The 19,213-nt window shown below is 43.1% G+C and overlaps 1 protein-coding gene across 2 annotated transcripts in view; it reads left to right on the top strand.

Moving 5' to 3' along the window:
* Positions 1-8,653: 8,653 nt before the first annotated feature.
* SMYD2 (SET and MYND domain containing 2) overlaps positions 8,654-19,213 on the top strand; it is a 30,720-nt gene continuing 20,160 nt past the window's right edge. Inside the window, exons 1-2 of one of the 2 annotated variants that reach the window (XM_052805417.1) lie at positions 9,079-9,291; positions 12,431-12,494. In XM_052805417.1, the coding sequence (XP_052661377.1) occupies positions 9,110-9,291; positions 12,431-12,494 (246 nt within the window). In that variant the 5' untranslated portion in view covers positions 9,079-9,109. Of the gene's footprint in view, positions 9,292-12,430; positions 12,495-19,213 lie in introns of both variants that reach the window. The other variant, XM_052805416.1, reaches the window with a different exon arrangement.

Genomic DNA, 19,213 nt, shown 5'->3' with positions numbered 1-19,213 from the left:
AAATAACTATTTTGCTAAGCGTAAATGTAACATGCTAGTACCTGGCCTCACACCTATCTTCCTATTAACCTGAAAGAGGCACAAGCCTACTTTCATTCAAAGCAAAACTCCCAGGTTTTGACTACATTTTTTTTTTCTCCCCGGCTAAGCAAAAAGGATCCCAAACAAGCAAAACCACCACCAAAAAAAATCTTGCAAGGGGTGAGAATTCCCCAAGTTATTGACTGTAATAAAAACACTCTACATTTGGCTTCATTTTCAAATGCACTCTGTACCCGCAGCTCTCGCTGGTACCAAATGCAAAGCTGGGAGAGCACGGCATTTCTGTATAAACACATCTGGAGGCCTTCTAGCTGCTGGTGGTGTGATGCCTCTCAGCATGGGGTCGCTTACAAATATTTAATACTCTGCTGGACCAGATTTCATCTTTCAAGAAATAAAAGTGCCTGTCATCTGATGATGGATGGGGGCTCTTCTCTCAGTAAAAGTCTGTGTATTCTCAGCTTCCATCCATGTAGAAAAGCAGTCACAGAAGGAAAAGCAGAAGAGGTGGTTGACAGAGAAACCACCAACTACATGGACGTGAATTAGCTTGCTGAAAGATGGGCCCCCTGGTAAACAGGGAACACCAGAAATGGGAATAAGAGGGAGCTGGTATCACTCCTACTCCTTCTACCTGGAGCATACTTAATGAAGGCTCTTTGATTTCCAGAATCCATCCACTCAATGCTTTTTAGAGCACCGGGTGAAGCCTAATCATTCATGAAGTTAAAATGGGACAGTAAGGTAAGAAGGTAAGAACAATATTAGTTATAATTAGAGACCCTAAAGATAGCAGAAGAGTGAACTCTTTCCTTCCCCTCCTCAGTCCTTCGAGCTATCACTTCATTTTGTAGGAGGCAGAGATTAGAAGGAGGAATAGTGGCCTGCAGCAAAAGGAAGAAAAAGGGGAATTATGGTGGGCAGGAAATTGAAGCTTAAGATATCTGCATATCCAGCAAGGAAAAAAAAAAAAAGACAAAAAATAAAACATAATTTGAAGTACATTATACACAGAAGAAATCCCGGCAATGGAATTAGCCAGTTACCAGATGAAGGCAGTAAAATCATTAATAATGAAGAAAGCCATATTCAATAAAAATGTCTTTCCTTGATTTGGAAAAAGTAGGATGACAGCAGTATCATATTGGGCAGCCAAAGCCTTTTTCAGTCCATTAGTAACCAAATAGGATGTTAAACATCTACTTGTGATAAAAACTTGTAATTTATCAGGCCCAGATAATTTGCACCTGAGGAGACTCAAACAGTTGGTGGAGGAGATCCTTCCTTCCACACGTTAATTTTTAATGGGTCTTGAAATAATATAGAAATTCCAGAAGACTGGAAGAAGACTGATGTTTTGCCAGTATTCAGCAAGGACGAACATCATGACCTTGGTAAATATAAGCCAGCTAACCTAACATCAAACTAGAGAGGCAGTGAGGGGGGAGCAAAATAATAGAATATGGGATTCAACTGATAAAGAATGAAAGGACAGGAAGTAATTAATGCCAGTCAGCATGGTTTTATGGAAAATAGGTCTTGTCAGAAAAACCTGATTAGATTACAAACTTGGCTGAAAAGGTAACTGCTTCAGTGCTGAGACATTTGTAAGGCATTTGATTCAACTTTGCAAAACATTCTGATTAAAAATAATATTGTGCGGTCTCAGTGAAATACCCACTAGCAGAACAGTGGTCTTATTAAGTGGCAAATCTCAAAAATGAGTTATCACTGGGAAGGCATCACTGAATAAAGGTATTTTTAGCAAGGCTGGAAAGGGGTCAGTCTTAGGCCTGGCACTTGAGCATTTTTGTTGCCGAGTTAAATATAAATTACTGTTGATTGTACTGTTAATGCAATCTTTGCACATATAAATAGAAAAGCAACCAATATGTATATAGCTGTGATGTTACATCTTTATACAGCAGTGGTGTGGCTACTGAAATGCCGCACAGTCTCAGTGATCACATGTTTAATGAAGCTGACAAAAATCAGAGGTTTAGAAAATAGCTGCAAACATCATTGTTAGAACTGAAGATAATGCCTTACCATTAGAACTTTAGAGAATATGGAGAGATTGCTTGATTACAGTGTGTAAATACCTCCACCAGTAGAAAAACAGCTCACCCACTTACCTTTTCCAGCACCTGCAGTGAGCTGGGACAAAAGAGGTACGCAGTCTTAGGGCCCAGGTCACCCTGAAGGGTTTCTGTTTCCAGATCAGTAGCAGGATAGGTTAAGCATGGCCCGGTGGCAATGGGGTGTCCCTCATGTCGGGAGGGGTGCCTGACCTACTACACACAGCAGCACTCATGTCGGTCGTCTGCATCTGTGAAGGCTCCAAGACTTTTCTCTTGCCTGTAATCCCTCTCCAAGTAAAAGGGCAGATAAAATGACCCTGGATAACTCAGGAAATGTCCTGGCCAATTATCTTAGGGAGCCTCAAGGAGTTATCAGAGGATCAAAGACCCTTCACTAGTCTTCAACACAGAAAAGTTGCAGCTAGACGACAAAAGGAGAGGCAGGGGAAGAATGTGACAACTTAATGATGCTACAGTAGCACCGGGTAAGATCCTCAGCTTGAGTGAGCAGGTGCCGTTCCTTCAAAGTCAGTGGAGGAGAGATGCTGATTTACACCAGTGGAGAATCTGACATATTATATTTTTTTATTTGCTTGAGTCCTGCCGTGGCTCCATAAGCAAAGGTTAATGCAGGTCTGCCAGGGGCAGTCTGGAGTTAACACAGAATGGCAGTTGTGAGGTTGCTGATTCTGATAAAAGCAAATTGTGAACTGCAAGCATCTGAGTGTTGAGTGTCACATTCACACCTAACAGCTGCCCTTGCCTGTTCCCCACAGTCATCCAGTTCTGTCATCATGATATGTTCCTGAAACCACATTTGTGCTGCTGTCACTTTTTGTCTTTGGAAATTTGTGTACAGGCTTTCTGTAATGACATACTAAAAATGCTTGTAAACTTCAAATGAGTGGATTAAAATATATTTAACCCAGGCAAATCACTTCCATATATTAGGCAGAAACTTGGGTCTTTACTTCTAGGTCTGCACTCTCCCCTGTAAAGACTTGCAGTAGGGATGTTAGTATTTATAAAGTTATAAAGGACGTATCTGATGGGTGAGGGTGGTGAAGAAGAGTTTGTGCCTTTCATGAAAAAAAGGAGGAACCTCTTTCTAGATCTCTGGGTCTTTCACTATCACAAATGTCTCTAAAGAGAAGAGACAGACATCTCTATGGGGTTGCCCAGCTTCTCCGTTTCCACCAGTCCTTTTTGATTGGGGACAGCCTGACTATCAACAGAGCCAGGGCTTCTCTAGAGCATTTTTGTCTGTGTATCAGTACTGGGCAATGTTAATACTGTGAACATGTCAACAATCTGTGGCACAGATGTGGAAGATAACATGAGGACAGATTTTGAATGTCAGGCTCAGGCCCCTCCGGGGCTGGGAGCTGGGAGCACACCAGCCTGAGAGACGCACCAGTGACACACCGTGCTTGCAGCCCCTGCTGAATTCTGAACTCATTGTCATCTCTGAACTCCCACCTCGTAGGTTATTTCCTAAAAGTGATTAACTGCACTTTTCCTCTTTGAAAGGCACCATCTCCCAGCTCCTGCTGAGTTTTTACCTTCACACTTAATCTCTGGTTTGCAAAAAATAATATAGACTTGCACTCACCTGCTGAAAAGGTGCAAATCTCTGAACCCAAACTACCCATAAATTGCCAAGATACCAGAAGCAGCTGCCTAGCTACAGCAGGATAGAGTTTAGGGTGAGCCGCGAAATCTGCCCACAAAGCCTATTAAACCAGCTTACGCTGATTTTTTGTTACTTGGACAGCGGCGTGGCATGTGCTTCCAGCTGCCCCAGCTATCCTGTTGTCAGTACCTGCACTGGCCAGCTGAAAGCAGCTGATGGTACCAATAGTTTGGGGTAAAAAAAAGAAAAAAAAGACAAGGTTAGTAAACCAGATCTCTCTGGAAATAATTGCATTAAATATAGAAAAGGTTATATACGGTTTCCTTTGTCCTTTCTCTCCCCATAGGCTGCTGGCCTATCATTGCTCCTTGTACCTACCCTACAGCTGATTTTATTGTTTATTCCTAGCTTACCCTCCAGTTTGCTCGGGGCCCTGTGTCTTAGCGAGTGACTCCCTGCTCCCTTTCCAAGTTCAGAACCTTTCTGGCTAAAGTCTGCGGTGACACGTAACACAAAAAGACAGCTTTGGGCACACGGCGTGCAGCCATTCCTGGAGAATACACTCTGCGGTTGGCGGTACCGTTTCTGGAAGATTAAGTGATTAAGCCTAACTAAAAGTGACTAACAGGGATGGATCTTTTCCTGTCAAATGTGCATGGTTTTCCGTAGAGTGGCTCCAAGGTTGTGAGTGAAGGTGAACAGCTCTGCTTCTAAAGACTCCTTAATTTTAAGAAATTCAAAGAGCAGGCACGACACTTTGTTCTGTGACTTTCTTAAACGTATACCCTACTTCACATCCTTTCATGAGCCATCATCTTTCATATTTAAAACAGATGTAACGGAAGTTAAAAAAAAGATAGAGGAGATGAGAAGTACAAGTCTCTGCAGATGTAAGGTATAATTTAGCAAAGTATCATTTTATCACCCAATCCTGCCAGGTCCTCAACACATCCTGCGGGGTACAGACTCCTCTGCTCATTTCGTGAGCAGTGGGGAGTGAGGGCGCTCCAGTCTTTTTCTGGTTGCTTGAAACTCCCTGGTGTTGGCTATTTATTCAGCAGTTGCATGCATATTTATATGGCTAAAGCCCTGAGAATCTTCATAAATTGATTAACAAGTCTGTGTTTTGCAATAAACAATATTTATTTAGGCATTCAAACTGATCCATAAAAATCCATGTTCAGATTATCTGATGAACATAGTATGAAAACACAGATGAAATAGGGAGATCTGCAAGAGTATGTTCTATTTACTGGTTTTGTATAAATATAGAAAAAGGGGGACAGGATAAATATACTAACAAAGTAGTTACAAAACTGTTTTCATTAATAACTTATCAAACCAGTTTTATTTCTTGAAAACATCCAAAGTAAGCTAAACGCTATGCAGGCAGCTGGTTGAATTTCTCCTGGAGGGTTTGAATGGGGCTGCAGGCCGGTGCTGAATTTCACTCTTGTGAATAAATTCATGCATTATCTCTTGGAAAGCAACGTTTTTCAGGGTGGAATAAAGCCTATTTAGTAAATTATTATTTTTGTTTTTAAAACTAAATGACTGTTTATTAAAAAAGAGAGCTACTGAAATTCAAATTTTTCCTCATTACCTGAGGCATAATCAAATTGTCAGCTGTTCAACAAGGGTGATAATGTGGAACAGGAGTGTGATAATGTTTGCCATCATCCCAGCTGGTTCCCCCAAAAAGAAACCTCCTCACAAGCTTCTCATCAGTGAACCTACACAATCTCAGAGAAGCCTATGACCCAGCACAAGGTATCATTTAGAAGTGAGCTGATAACGTATATGAGTTGTGAGACCTCTTTTATTTGGACATAACGTTACTTGAAATAGAAATTAAATCCTGACTTCATTAAAGAATGTAGGAACTTGTCATTGACTTCAGTGTGACCAGGATTTCACTACTAGAGTACATAATGCTATGTTTTCAGTTTTCAGAAGCAAATGCTGAATCATTTCATTTTACCAATGCGTACAAGCACTAATGTAGAGAGAAGAAAGCTGAGTTTATGTTATAACAAGATCCAGTAGCTGAAAAGACAACTGGGCATATTAAGGGTAGAAGTAAAGCATATGTGTTTAGCAGGGTTTTTGGTAAAACCACTTATTAAGGACATTTTAAAATCAAGACTGGCTGTTTCCTAGAAGTTTTGCTCTACTTTGAGCAGGAATTAGTTCAAGGAATTCGATAGCTTGTGCAGTATAAGAAGTCAGAGTAGATGGGTTTAGGAGCTGTGACTCTATTTGTCTATCTACAATTGACCCATCAATTAATCAAACTGGATTGAACATAAGGGCAGTTTCCCAGTGAATGCTAAAGTGAATACATTATCAATTACTATTTTTAAATATACTTAGTTGTAGAAATGCCTATAATTAAGAGTCCAGACCTTTGAGCTAGACATCCATGATCTACACTGAACTGGGATACAGAGTAAATGGCAGTCCTTGTGCACAAGATGCGGTACTTGGTTAGTCAATTAGATACAGCTTTTATTATTCTAACTGGATACACTAACTCCATCCCTGTTGCCCATAGATCTACAGTGGGTCATGATGAACATTTAGCTCAGTGGTAGAGGGTGATAGCATATTTTTCAATGACTGAACCTATTTTCATTGCTCACTTTTTCCTTGTAAAAAAGTGATGTTTTAACTAATTCAGATAATGCCATCCAGAAAGATACATTATTTTTGCAGTGGCTCCAATAGTTTCATCATGTCACAATGGATGAGAACATCAAAGATGTTAAAGATATGCAACTGGATATAAAATACGTTAGTTATATGGAATAGTTTATTAGAGCCCTGAGGGCATGAATAGGCCTTAATTTCCCTGGCCAGCCTCCCTGGGGACCCCCACCCACAACCTCCTGCTGCCCTAGGCAGGGCCCCTGGACCTGGTTCACCTCCTGGCCATGCCTGGGGCTGTCCATGGACCTGCTTCTAGCACATGGCTTTCTTTGCCCAGCTCAGCCCCTGTGGGAACATGCCACGGTGGGCGAGGGATCCAGCTTGAAAACAAGGCATGGTTGGGGTTTGAGAGGTTGCACCATTTCCCTTACGCTAAAGTACTTCCAATTTGTTTCTTGGGGTGGCCCCACAAATAGTTAAGCTTACACAGCTGGGGAGGTGCTTCACAGCTGAAAATGTGATGGTGTTAGGGCAGATGCAGAGAGGCTGCAGCTCAGGTGGCATGCTGAGTTAGCTCTGATGTGGCTCCTTTGGGTGCCCACAGCAGAGAGGACCAGCAGCACCCAACTTAACGGACATCTGTGACGCTGGGGAAAGTGCTTTGCACCTCAGTGTTGCTTTTCACCCACATGGTGGCTGTCACCCCATGTCTGCAATGAGGCAGTATGGGATGCGTTACATTTTTTGCAAACTGAATTTTGCACGCTTATTTTCTCTACTGTTACTTCAGTGTTTCTATTTCTACTTAGTTGAAATTATCCAGAGAAACAGACTGGGTTGGAATATTAATATTGAATAGCTACAGACTACTGCTGTTGTTTTAATTTAGGACTAGATTCTCGGCTCAGTGACACAAGAGTAGCTTTAGCAAAATGAATAGCTCTGTTGCATGCTGCACTGTTAATAAGATTAAAATCTAGTCCTTTCATCTTGATCTGACTGGATCAATTTTTATTTTATTTTTATGTAGCTACATTCTCAAAGCACTTTTGCAAGTAATTTCTTATTTCAAGTTTGCTTCTTCAATGTACTTCTTTCTACTTTACTGATTTACTTCTCATGGAAATTTTGAGCCTCCAGTTTCAACCAGTGTGTTTAGTCAGAAAGGAACTTCCAATCATTTACCGCACAAATAATTTAACACAAAACTAAATACATAGATACTAATAGCAGAGATTACAGCCTTTGGATGCTTACATCAGTCTACGCTGCTCATGAACTACAAGTGACACCAAAAATATTTTCATTCCCTTCAATGCTTACTCGTATTTCTGAAAGGAATGTTCTCTTAGTGCTGTATCAGGGTGTTGTACAACCGATAGTTCTATGCAAAATGCTTGGGCACAAAGCTGTAGCACTTTTCTTAGTACAGACAGCTTTATTTGTTTCCCTTGGGTTGCATTTGGATTTCAGTGATAGATTTATTCTTAATAATTCCAAGATAGGAATTCTTACTTTGCATAAATTCAGTATTTTCTTGCTGTTGGAGGTTTTGTTGTATTTACAACATGGCTGTCACTGTCATATTCAGACTTCATGTGTGTTTCGTTGCTGATTGACTGATTTATTATAAAGAGAAGCCCATCCCTTATGACAATTTTTCATTAATTCCGTAGGATTTTTTTGGCTCAGACTACAGGATACTATCCTAAAATACTAGGAGAGGATGGCCAGCTTTCCAGCCTCTGAGCTGTAACCTAAATCTGGCATCCATAAGCCGTGCACGACAGCGCTAGGCTGGGCAAGGCCCTGGCCCGACCCTCGAGCTGGCCGAGCTGCAGCAGGGATGGGCCGCCCACCTCCGGAGGCCCCTTCCCCTCAGGTTTTGTGATCTCCTGCCCACCCCACCATCTTCCGTGGCCTTGCTTCCTTGCACCGCTGGAGAAAGGGGTCACGCGGGGGTCCCTCTGCCGTCACAACCCTACAGCGGGTGGTGCAAACCAGGACGGGCGGTGCGGAAACCTGAATGGCACCTGACTTGCATGAGCTGCGTCCTGCCCTCGTTATCAAGCAGGCCGTGACACCTGAAGCCCCCTGTGACCCCCAACAGCAGAACTGCTCGTGACTGACGTGCTTTGTCTTGGGAGGCCTTGCTGTTACTCTAGATAGGGGCTGCGAGGCTGGTGGGGCGAGCCCCTTCCCTGGGTCGAGGCCAGGCCTCGGGGAGGCTTCCACCGCGTCTGCGAGTGGAGGTATGTGTGGGCAGCCCCCTCCCTGATGCCAACCCACGGCGGGTGGGCTGAGGGGGCCGTAGGCCTGGCGGCTCTCCCAGCGCGCCTGCCGGTCAGGGTTTCGGGGTCCTGCGGGCCGACGCTGCCACGGCCCCTTCCAGCCAGTCCCAGCGGGGCCGCGCCCGCAGCGGGAAGAAGGCTTCCCGGGCGCGCAGCCGCCGGGCGCCCTCCCCGGTCACCGCCGGCTAATCCCCCGCCGCCCGGAGGAGGCGCTCCCCGCGCCGCCCGGCGAGCAGGGGCAGGCGGCAGCGGCCCTCCGGCGCCCCGCTGCGCGCTAGGACCCGGCGGGCCCCGGCCGCGGCCTCGCCGGGCGCCCGCTGCCGGCGTACGCGGGCCGGGAGGGGAGGCCGGCGGAGGCCTGCCCCGGCGCCCCCTTTCCTTTCCTTCCCTTCCCTTCCCTTCCCCGCGCCGGGATGCGCTCGGAGGCGGCGGCGCAGCCGGGCGGCCTAGAGAGGTTCGTCAGCGCCGGCAAGGGCCGGGGGCTGCGGGCGCGGCGGCGCTACACCGTGGGGGAGCTGCTCTTCAGCTGCCCGGCCTACACCGCCGTCCTGACCGTCAGCGAGCGCGGCAGCCACTGCGACGGCTGCTTCGCCAGGTAGGGCCGGGGGAGGCCCGGGGGGGGTGGTGGCTCGACGGGCGGCGGCGGGCCGGCTTGTCGCGGTTCGGCCGGCGGCGGCCCGCCCCAAGCCAGAGGCGGGTCGGCCCGCCCGCATCCCCCGGCCGTGGCCGTGTCAGTCAGCGGCGTGCGGGCCGCTGCTTGGCGAGCGGGCCCTCTCCTCGGCCCCGCGAGTGCTGATCGCGGCAGCGGTGCCCCGCAGAGGGTTTGCCGGGGGAGCCCGGGGGCCTTTCTCTGCAAAACGCGCCTGCTCCTCGGCTCGTGGTTCTCTGGTGGCAGCGCCGTGACGAAACTGAGAGCTCAAAACTGGTTTTCCTTGCTTAACAGTTGAGGAGAAAGAAAGAAAGGGGGGGGGGAAGTTTTGCTCTTCACGTGCTCTGGCAGTTACGTAGGCACGTGCGTAACCTTGCTCTCATGGGAAGTTTCATCAGTCTATCTAGTTACGTGGTAACGTAATACTCGCTGATTTTAATGAAGTTTTGACAAGGGAGGAAGGGTCTGCAATTGCCTCACTCATGCTTTGCATTTCCGTGGTGTGAATGGAATATATATGAATAGAATATATATGTATCTGTAATGAAATATACAGAGATACATCTGTATGTTTCTGCTTCTCTATCCGAAACCTTAGCCTTCTGGCAAACTACTTTTACTAGGGCACAGCACAGGCAGCACGAGAGGTTCGTTATTGTGTGGCTGTGAGCATTTAAACTCGAGTGCCGCCTGCGCTGATGGCAGGCCTGCTGCTGCTGCGCCTTGCGTGGCTCCCGGCTCTGGCAGGCTGCGAGGTGCTCGAGTTTTCTGGGGGCTCAGCAGCTGCCCTCCTTGCCTGTGTGGAGGGGTGGTTTGACCTGCTGCGGGTATTCTAGTGGTTGCCGTAAACCTCTCAATGTCAGCTGCTGTAGCAAAAAAAAAAAAAAGCTGTTTAGGGTTATCGTTAGAAAATTAGGCATGGATGTGACACTGTGGCATGTCACACCACGTTTTTAAAAGGTATAGTACTTTCCTGATTTCTGGCAGCTTACTGAAGAATTGTAGTGCTTACCTGGTTAGGAGCAAACGTTAGCATTTGCCTCAGTAAAGGAAAACAACTGTTGTACTCTTGCTGTTTTTATCAATACGTAAGTATTGCTTGCATATGTAGGCTGAGAGGCAGAGTGAAGAATATAATTATTACACTCTAGTAGGTCTTTTCATCTCTTGTCCTGTCATCTTAACTCACTTATGCTTTTCATTTTCTTTTCTCTTGACCTTGTCCTTTTTCTTTCCTCATTACATTATCTTACTCACTTTATTCACCCTCTCTTTGCATATGAGCACCTAATATAGTTCCTAATGAAGTCAGTGAGGCGAGTCTCATTAATTTGAAGAACTGTAGAACTGAGGTAATCTTCCTCTCCTTCTTCACACTAGTGGCTTCTCCTAGCCCCTAAGTTTTGGGGTTTTGTTTGGTGTTTTTTTTTTTTTCTCTTGTGCCTCGCCACAAATTCCCTTGTGCCAAAGAAACTGGCTGGTTTTGTTTATCACATCCAGAAGCTTTCTCTCTGTAAAAGGACCAAGGAATACTTTCCATGCTCCATTGATACGAAGTAATATTGTAGAGATAATAATTATCTCATGGAATAGCTTTTAAAGATCATCTCCAGGAGCAGCCTATTTAAATGCTGCTTGTTCTCCTTGCAAGCTTCTCCCATGGAGCTCTGGAGGAGCACAGTGATCAAGAAATATACTGAATGCAGTACCATAGCAGTTACAGTGGGGTAGTCTGAAACCTATTTCACACCAGGGTAATGAGGTTCCACTAGGAGGAAAGATATCTCAGTGATGTAGCTTAATCTGCCAGTGCTCAGAAATGTGTTTTGTGTCTGTGGCCCGTTGCATTAGTGCTGAACTAGCACATACTAGATTCTGAACTGTGCTTATTGAACTTCCAAAGAGTGTTAGGAGGAAGGTTGTGGGCTCAGCTCTAGTCTTAGGAAGAGAAACTTTGCTAAGTGGTCATAAAACTGTTACAGTAAAATGGGCAAAATGAGACTAGAACATTGTATTTGCGTCTGATAGTATTTGTTACTTTAAATACACAGCTGTGCTTGAGGTACATGATGTCAGCAAGCAGTCATGATGTTAGCCTGACTCACCTTGCACCTTCTACTTTGCAAGAACTGTCAGAGGATGTCAAGACTTGCTACACTTCATGGACTCCAAATGCCAGTGACCTCTGAAGCATTGCACGCTATCATGTTGTACGAGGACACTCAGCCTTGTTTTACTCCAATGAACTTACCTCGGTTTCGGGCAATTTTGTTGCTACTTATACTGGGGAGGGTGTGTAGACGTTTTAAAGTATTCAATACTGCTGAGAGGTCCCTATTGCTGTCACACCAAAATGTCACATGTGGGGTAACACGTGCTCTGTTTTTGATGGGATCTGCTGCAACACGTGCACCTTGAAGCAGAAAAGGACCTTCCTTTTGGCAGTTCCCTGTGTTGGGATATATACAAATATAAAAAACAGGAGAGCACGAGCCTTAGGTCACCTTAGAATACACAGATATCGGAGCAGAAGTTAGTGGGACAGTAAGAGGCTATGTGGTGACAGGAGATCAAACAGTGTATTTAGTAATGCAGCATGTTTTCTTGGTGTTGGGAGGCAGTTACTCGCAGAACAACGGTCATGCTTTCTGTAACCAGACAGAGAAGCAATGGAACTGGCAGAGCAGAAGCAAAGGGCTAATATTGGTGAGCAAGTATACAGAGCAACTGGGAAGTTTGGAAAACAAGGAAAAGTTAGCTATCAGTATGCGTCATATATATAGTGGCAAAAAATGGTGCTGTATGTCAAACAGCATAGAATAACATGTCCAAACGCAGCAATTTATCAGGACAGCAGAGTGCTTTTGCATAACAGCAGTTGTTAGGAAAAACTTGCTTTCGAAACTCTAAACAAATAAAAATAGCGTCTGCTATCAGAAGATGGGGTTCAAGTGGTAGTTGTAGTGTTCTGAAGAAAATACAGTTTTCATTGTGAAATGCAAAATACTGTGCAAACAGTGATACAGGATACATTCATATTTCATTTAGATTTATAGAATAGAATAACTTCTGTTTTCTTTTTAAGGAAAGAAGGATTGTCCAAGTGTGGAAGATGTAAACAGGCCTTTTACTGCAATGTGGAATGTCAGGTATGGTAATGCAGTTTCTGAGGACGAGGCGGGAAGGAGGGCAGGGGTTGCTGAACTCTGTTTTTTTGTTTGTGTGGCATTGATAGTCTCTAATTGTAGCTATGGTTAATAGTAGTCCAGTCAGTTTCAGCATCCCACAGATGCTGACCATGGAGTTGTGCATTGGGCAATTACAGGATTTGGACGTGGTCTGCATGAGTCTTTCAAGATCAGTAGCTCCAGGGCTTGGTACCACTGAGGCTTTGATTAGAGCTGCCTGTCAGCCCACTAATTATGTCTGTATTACTACTTTCTTTAAGCACAAACCAGATAATTTAACATTAGCTTGCTAAACCAGTAAGAGAGCCTGTGTCTAATGGAAAAATCAAATCCCTAAATAGCTATCTTAAGGGGTTTTTGCTGGGGTTTTTTTGTAGAACCTTTGCAAATATTTTGGGTCACCACAGCTGACAGTAGTCATAACCATTTGAAACCTACTGTGCTTTCTCCCTAACTCACTCATTCTGGCAACTCTTATTCTTTTTGTATACTTTGGTTTTTAAAAGCCCCTGAAAATAGAATATAAGTGTACACTAAAGTAGAGCAGTATAAGGACATCCGAAACATTTGCACGCAGTTTTAATTCCATTTTTACTTCAAATTAGAATAAGCGCCTTTCAAAAAAAAAAAAACAACTTTTTTGCTGGAACTAGTATCTAGCCTTTGTGGGCTGTCAACTTGATATTGAAGAATAATCCAGTTTACATGTGAAAAACTCAACTGGATTGCTAGCTAAACAATGTAAGCTATGTAAGGTCTGTCGTGCTGGGCACAGAGTATGGAACAGTGCTCGTGAAGGATTTGAGTCACCAAAGGTCTGGCCTGCGACTATGTGTTAGCTATAAATAATCCAGACCTTCTCCTACATGGTAGTGCACTGTTGAATGCGTGACTTGCATGCAAAGTATTCTCCATTGTCATTATCTGGATGGAGATGTTGCGGTTTGTGCTGTTCAGTTCCCAAGCACTTTGGAGATTACTACTGCTTTTATTTCAAGGATGTATCTTATTCTCCTATTGTGCAAGTTGCAAAGCAAGCCTGGCCTCCCCTTAGTTTTCCTTCTATTGCCTCCCCTGATTCCTGCTTTCCCGCAGTGTCTTAGTGAATTGTGGGTTAATCAAATGGCCTTTTGGTTTTGAAGCACCAGGAGGACTCAAAATGCTTAAAAGAAATAAGTTATTTACAAACTTTGCAATAGTTCACAGAATATTGAAAGACTGACAGCCAGCAGTTGCTGGGAAGAAAGAGAACGCTTACTGTACGAGCATCCTTAAGGCTCTTGAGAGAAATCTGGATGAGTTTTAAAGACAGTGTGGAGAAAACCCATGATTCATTCATGAGAAATGCTTATTTGTAAGAAACGTTTCCATATGACGTTATTTCTTAGGAAACTTTTAACTAGATGAGGGAAGGAAATACTTCAACCAAGCAATTTATTGGCTGTTTAGTGCTTTTTATCTGAGATTGTGAGTTTTTTTTCTTACCATACAAAATTCACAATGGTTTATGAAGCAGGTAAGCAAGATTTACTGAAGTAGGAGAGCTCAGTGATTTGTGCCAGGAAAAAATAGCAGTAGGTATCATGGTGGAAGTAGTAGAAATTTCTGCTGATCCACAGTCCTTTGCTTTTACCTCCAAGTCCCTTTTTCAGTCCATCCGTCAGTGTCCTGTCTTCTAGCCTTGACAAAGTTTATACTTTTATATTTAAGAACGAGGAGGGTTTTTTTCTCTCCCCTGGGTAAAGTTTTGTAGATGTATTGCTTTCTTAATTTGATTTTTTTCCTTAAAATTTTTTTTTTTTGGTGGTGGTGGTCAGAATACTCTTTCTCTAGTGGGCCATATTCCAAGAATAAAATACTGAACTGCTCTAACTGAGTGTCTTTAAGACTGTGGAGATGATGCTTAGCAAATGCCTGCCTGTCTGATAAGTTAATGAATTAAAATCTTTTCCACCTGTTGGTGTGTAGGATGATGCTTTAGATATAAAGGCATTTTTTAGATGTTGTGATGTCTAGACAATAGTATAAGCACTGGTACTAGCACTTGCTCTTACTGGTGATATGCGTATGGTTTTTGACTCCCTAGTTGATACAACATGACCTTCCATGTTTTGGGCCCTTCTGAGTCAGTCTGATGAAATTTATGAGTGTTGCTGAGATTGAATTCTTTGACATTCTTTCAAAGTTACCTTCAAGCATAATATTCTCTAGAAACTAGTCTCCACTGACTGTACGTGCTGCACAGACAATCTGCACTGCATCTTCATCCCCGTCTTGTTCAAAGGCACTTTTCAGCAGCTCAGCAATTCTTTGTCAAAGCCAAAAAGGACATCTGTGCCTTGATACTGAACTTGTAACACTGGGATGTACAGTAAATGTGTCCCTTTTGCCTCCATGGACGTGAGACTTCTTCATGCAATGCTGATAAAAGGACAGGGCTGTATTTGACAATTGTGATGGCATTGTTAATTTGATTTTTATTTTTTTAAGTTAATTTTCTTTGTAAATCTATGTTTTCTTTGCTCAGTTCAGCTAAAAATGACATGTACCCAACAAGGACATGGTATGATTTCATATGTTGGTTAGTACCTTGTTACTTAATATAATTCAGTTTGAGAGCTGTTTATCACGTGAAGTATACTGTGAAAACCAAATTTTTTTGAGCTTACTCTTTTCTTACTTAAAGACCTGCTCTACCACAGTTCACAGGAATTCTTTCTAGGGGTAGAGAGAGATGGATCAGAAGGAGACAAGAGAAAGGTGCCAATGTGTGCAGCAGGAAACACATTTTTTTGGTGTCTTTTTTAGAATATGAATTTTATAACTGCAGACATCTTCCTCTCCCTAGTGCGTTTCTGTTGAGATTTTTTTTTTCTCTTTCAGAATAACGTCGTTACTGAACGTAAAGTTAGTGACACTGCATGTATTTCCTGCTCTGTTGAGCCATGTAGTATCCTTGTTTTGAGGTTCTTAAAATACTTTCCAAGCATTTAATGAATGAAGCCCGGCAGCAGCCTTTGTGGCATTTCTGTTTTTGCAAATGGGTTATAGGTACACAAAGCTACATTGACTTGCTGAAGAACCCCCAAGTGGTAAAAGAGTGCATCTCCTGCCATATGGCCAGTGTTTGATGCATTGACCAAGTCCTGCTTTGCAGTATAATTCCTTTGCCCTGGTTGCTGGGAAAGGTGATGTCACATTGTAGTGAGGGACTGAACCCAGGGGAAGACAAAGTCTTGCAGTGATATAGTGGTTGATTTGTTTAGGGCTCTCTATACAGACACATATGCATGCACGCTGGCCCTGGCATAGTTCCCTTAGTGCTAATGTGTCTTTTGCATGTTTTGGTCTATTATTTTGCTTTTACAATAGATAACCTTAAGTTTGACCTATATTAAGCTGGATGTTTGCACAGGCGTAGATTCAGTCTCAGATGCGGGGCATGTGAGAGCGGAAGTTGTCTTCACTGCCTGTCCTTGCTGCCTTGATTGTTTTGTGGGTTGGTAGGATCTAGCTTGGGTTTGCTGCGTCTTTCTTTTCCCAGCCCCTAAGCTAGTTCTCCTTTTAAAAGAGTTTGTGATTTCCAGCTGATTCATACTGTTCTGCTCTCCACTATTGCCTCCTCGAAGCACAGGCCTGTTATTGCATAGTGGCTTTCAGACCCCATCTGCAGCTGTTCGAGTCTTGACTTCTTAAATTATGATAATTTTAGTCAAACAGCAGGAGACCTGTGCTCATTTTTTCTTCTCAGAAATTAGCTGCTGAAACACTCCAAAGAGAAATGTTTTAAGAGGGTTATGTGGTTGCAATTGTGGAACTGGTGAACTTGAACCAGCTACTGGAGCTCCTCTTTCTGTTACTACACATAGCTATTATTTATCCCAGACAGAGCGGAGATCAGCTAGCCAAAGTGCAGAAAGATGTTTTTGTCCTGACTTTCCATATTTGAAATACGTTTTGAACAAAATATTTACGGGTTTTTCTTAACATGTCATGTTAAAGAGTGCTGTAGTTGGTATTTCTGGAGTAAGGGAAACATGTATTTTTAACCAGCTAGTAAGCCTCAAAATGTAGTTGTAGACCTGGAATTAGCATCAAGCAGATGTGTTTTAAGTGGGACCTTGTAGAAATTGCCCACTCCTTTTTGGTGAGCTGTAGAAAAAATAAGAAATTCATGCTGTAATGATGTCGCACAAGAGGAATCCGACACTGCATGATCCTGCTTAAGATTGCCTTGGGGAAGTGTCTGTCCCCCTGTCCAAAAACTTTCTCCATGTAGTTTTCTTTGATAAATGTCTCCTGTGAACCTTTCAACCATTAACCCACGGAAGTCAAATACCATTTGTGGCCCAGCATTTGGTAAGCGATGGTAGGGAAGGATGACTGTGAAGACATGTGAAACTCTTACCTTCACTGCTTGGTGAGGGACTGTATCAGAGAACTTTACTGGATAACATCAGACATTGGAAGTTGCCTCACTGAAATTCAATTAAAGAGTTGGATGCCATTTGAGCATACTTGGGCCTTAAGCTTTTGAAGGAGTGGGCTTTATCCCTACACTGGCTTGCCCAGCATTTCTGTCTGGTCTTTGTGTGTGTTTGTTTTTGATCAAGTGAAAACCAGAAATTTTACATCCTATTGAAAAAGTCCTTGTGAGGAAGGAGGTGCGAGGACATTTGTTTGGACTTGAGTCTTATTTTTTTTGAGTATCAAGTTCTGTTGTTTGGTTTGGTTTTGTTTTGTTTTTCTGAGCTATATGACAGTGTTCTGGGAAGTGATCCAGTAGTCTTGGATGGTGGAATCATTTTGAAGAACTTGGTGGAGAAGATTGTTTCCATGCTTTGATGTGAAAAGCATAAGCTTTAAAGAACTTCCCTTCCAAAAATGTTGTCACTCACTCCTAAATGAAGGGAAAAATACTGCGGATGTAATGAAAATAGGAAGAAAATATCATTAATGTAGCATTAGGGATTCAACTAGAACAATGCTACCTGTTATAATTCAAGCTACCTAGAGAAAAACGTGGAAAAGAATGCAAAATACAGTCCTGCTGTGATTGCAGGGAAAGCTGCTGTCACAGTATTTCCATCCCAGGCATTACTCAGTCAACAGTACTTTCTTTTCTTGTGGTGTTTCAGGCTTTTATCTCATTTCACACAATTCAGCCATATCTTGTCCCTTTAACCTCCCTACTAGTTCATATAACTCAGTATGATTCTGCCTGGGGAAAGATTTTAATTAACAATGTGTAAAGAATAAAGGGAACAAACGGATTTTTAAAAACAATGCTTTGAGACAGGCACGTGATTTTGCATTTTGATTTTTTCTTTTATTGGGTAGTCTCTCCTGTTTATTTAACTGGTGCGTATGGATGCAGGTCCTACAAAACTTCAGGTTCTGTGCCTTCACATCTTGCACACCCATCAATCACGCTGAAGTTGGTGGGTGTGCAAGAAGGGGTGAGAGATGAGGTCTCCCTCTGTCTCTCTTCTTAGCCTTTAGCCTGTGGATTCCTAAGCGAAGGCTATCAGGGAATTTTCCAGAAAAAGGTCTTGGGGCATACATAGGAAACAGGCCTCTCTGGGGATGCATTTTGTAGTGTGACAGCTGTAGGAGAGTTGAGAGTGTAATTTCACATGACATGATTAGAGTGTAATATACTATTTTGGTTCTCCTGGTCTGTGTTGCCACATCCTCTTAGAACATTTACACTGGAGCTTATTTCAAGCAGCCTGTATGTAGGTTTTTTTGGAAGTACCATACTGAGATATCAAGGACAATGAAGTTGACATTGTGAGTGGTTGAATACCCTTGCAGTGTTGCACTGCTTCAAATCCTACATGAGGCTGGGGTGGGTGTTCACCTTTCTTTTCCTAATAAAAGAAATTCCTAAAGCTGTGCATGCGCAGGGCAATTAAAATGGCCATTTTCAATGGAAGAATTTTTGCTGTACTAACTGTGAAATTAGTGATCTCAGCTTTTGTTTTGATCTGCAAAACCTGTAAATAAGTGGACCAGCCAAGGCAGGAGACACTGGGGGTCCTGATTCAGCTGGCTGTTTGAGGTGCCTTGGGTTGTCCTATCTGGCCTCCAGCTGTAGGTCCTACAAAGAATGCATCTCCCAGTAGACCTGTATCATATCTATTGGTCCTACGTGGATGTTTTAGATAGCCTAGGGTGTCTCAAATGGCTCTTGCCATCAGTGGTTAGGCAGCTGAGGGAAACTGCGTTTATTCTGTTCCTGCCACTCAGTCACTCTGATGGGCTATATATTTTTTTTTTTTAATAATTTTTAGATTTTTTTTTTTTGAGTAGGCTAACACAAGGTCTGTGATACTGGGTGAATCACACTAAGGGGAATTAAGAACTTTCTGGAGGCTGCAAAAAGTTTTTCAAGTTTTCACTTTCAATCAATTTATAAATTAGTGGGATTTGTTGTGATTTCTTTCCTCTGCTACCATTTTCCACCAGTTTAAATCTGGTCTGAAAACAAAACTTGATGCTCCCTATATAGGCAGAACACTATAGGTCTGTTCTAACACAGTGCTATAAATGTGTGTCTGGGATGAGATATAGAAATAAATAACTGTGCATTGCTCGAATATAGAAATAAGAATATTTCCATGTTTGAATAAATAAATACAAAGAAATTTGATGCAGTCTGAGGACAGCCCATGCCA

Source organism: Harpia harpyja, chromosome 13 (assembly GCF_026419915.1).
Source record: "Harpia harpyja isolate bHarHar1 chromosome 13, bHarHar1 primary haplotype, whole genome shotgun sequence".
Lineage (NCBI taxonomy): Eukaryota > Metazoa > Chordata > Aves > Accipitriformes > Accipitridae > Harpia > Harpia harpyja.
This window is presented reverse-complemented; position numbering and strand designations above follow the sequence as displayed.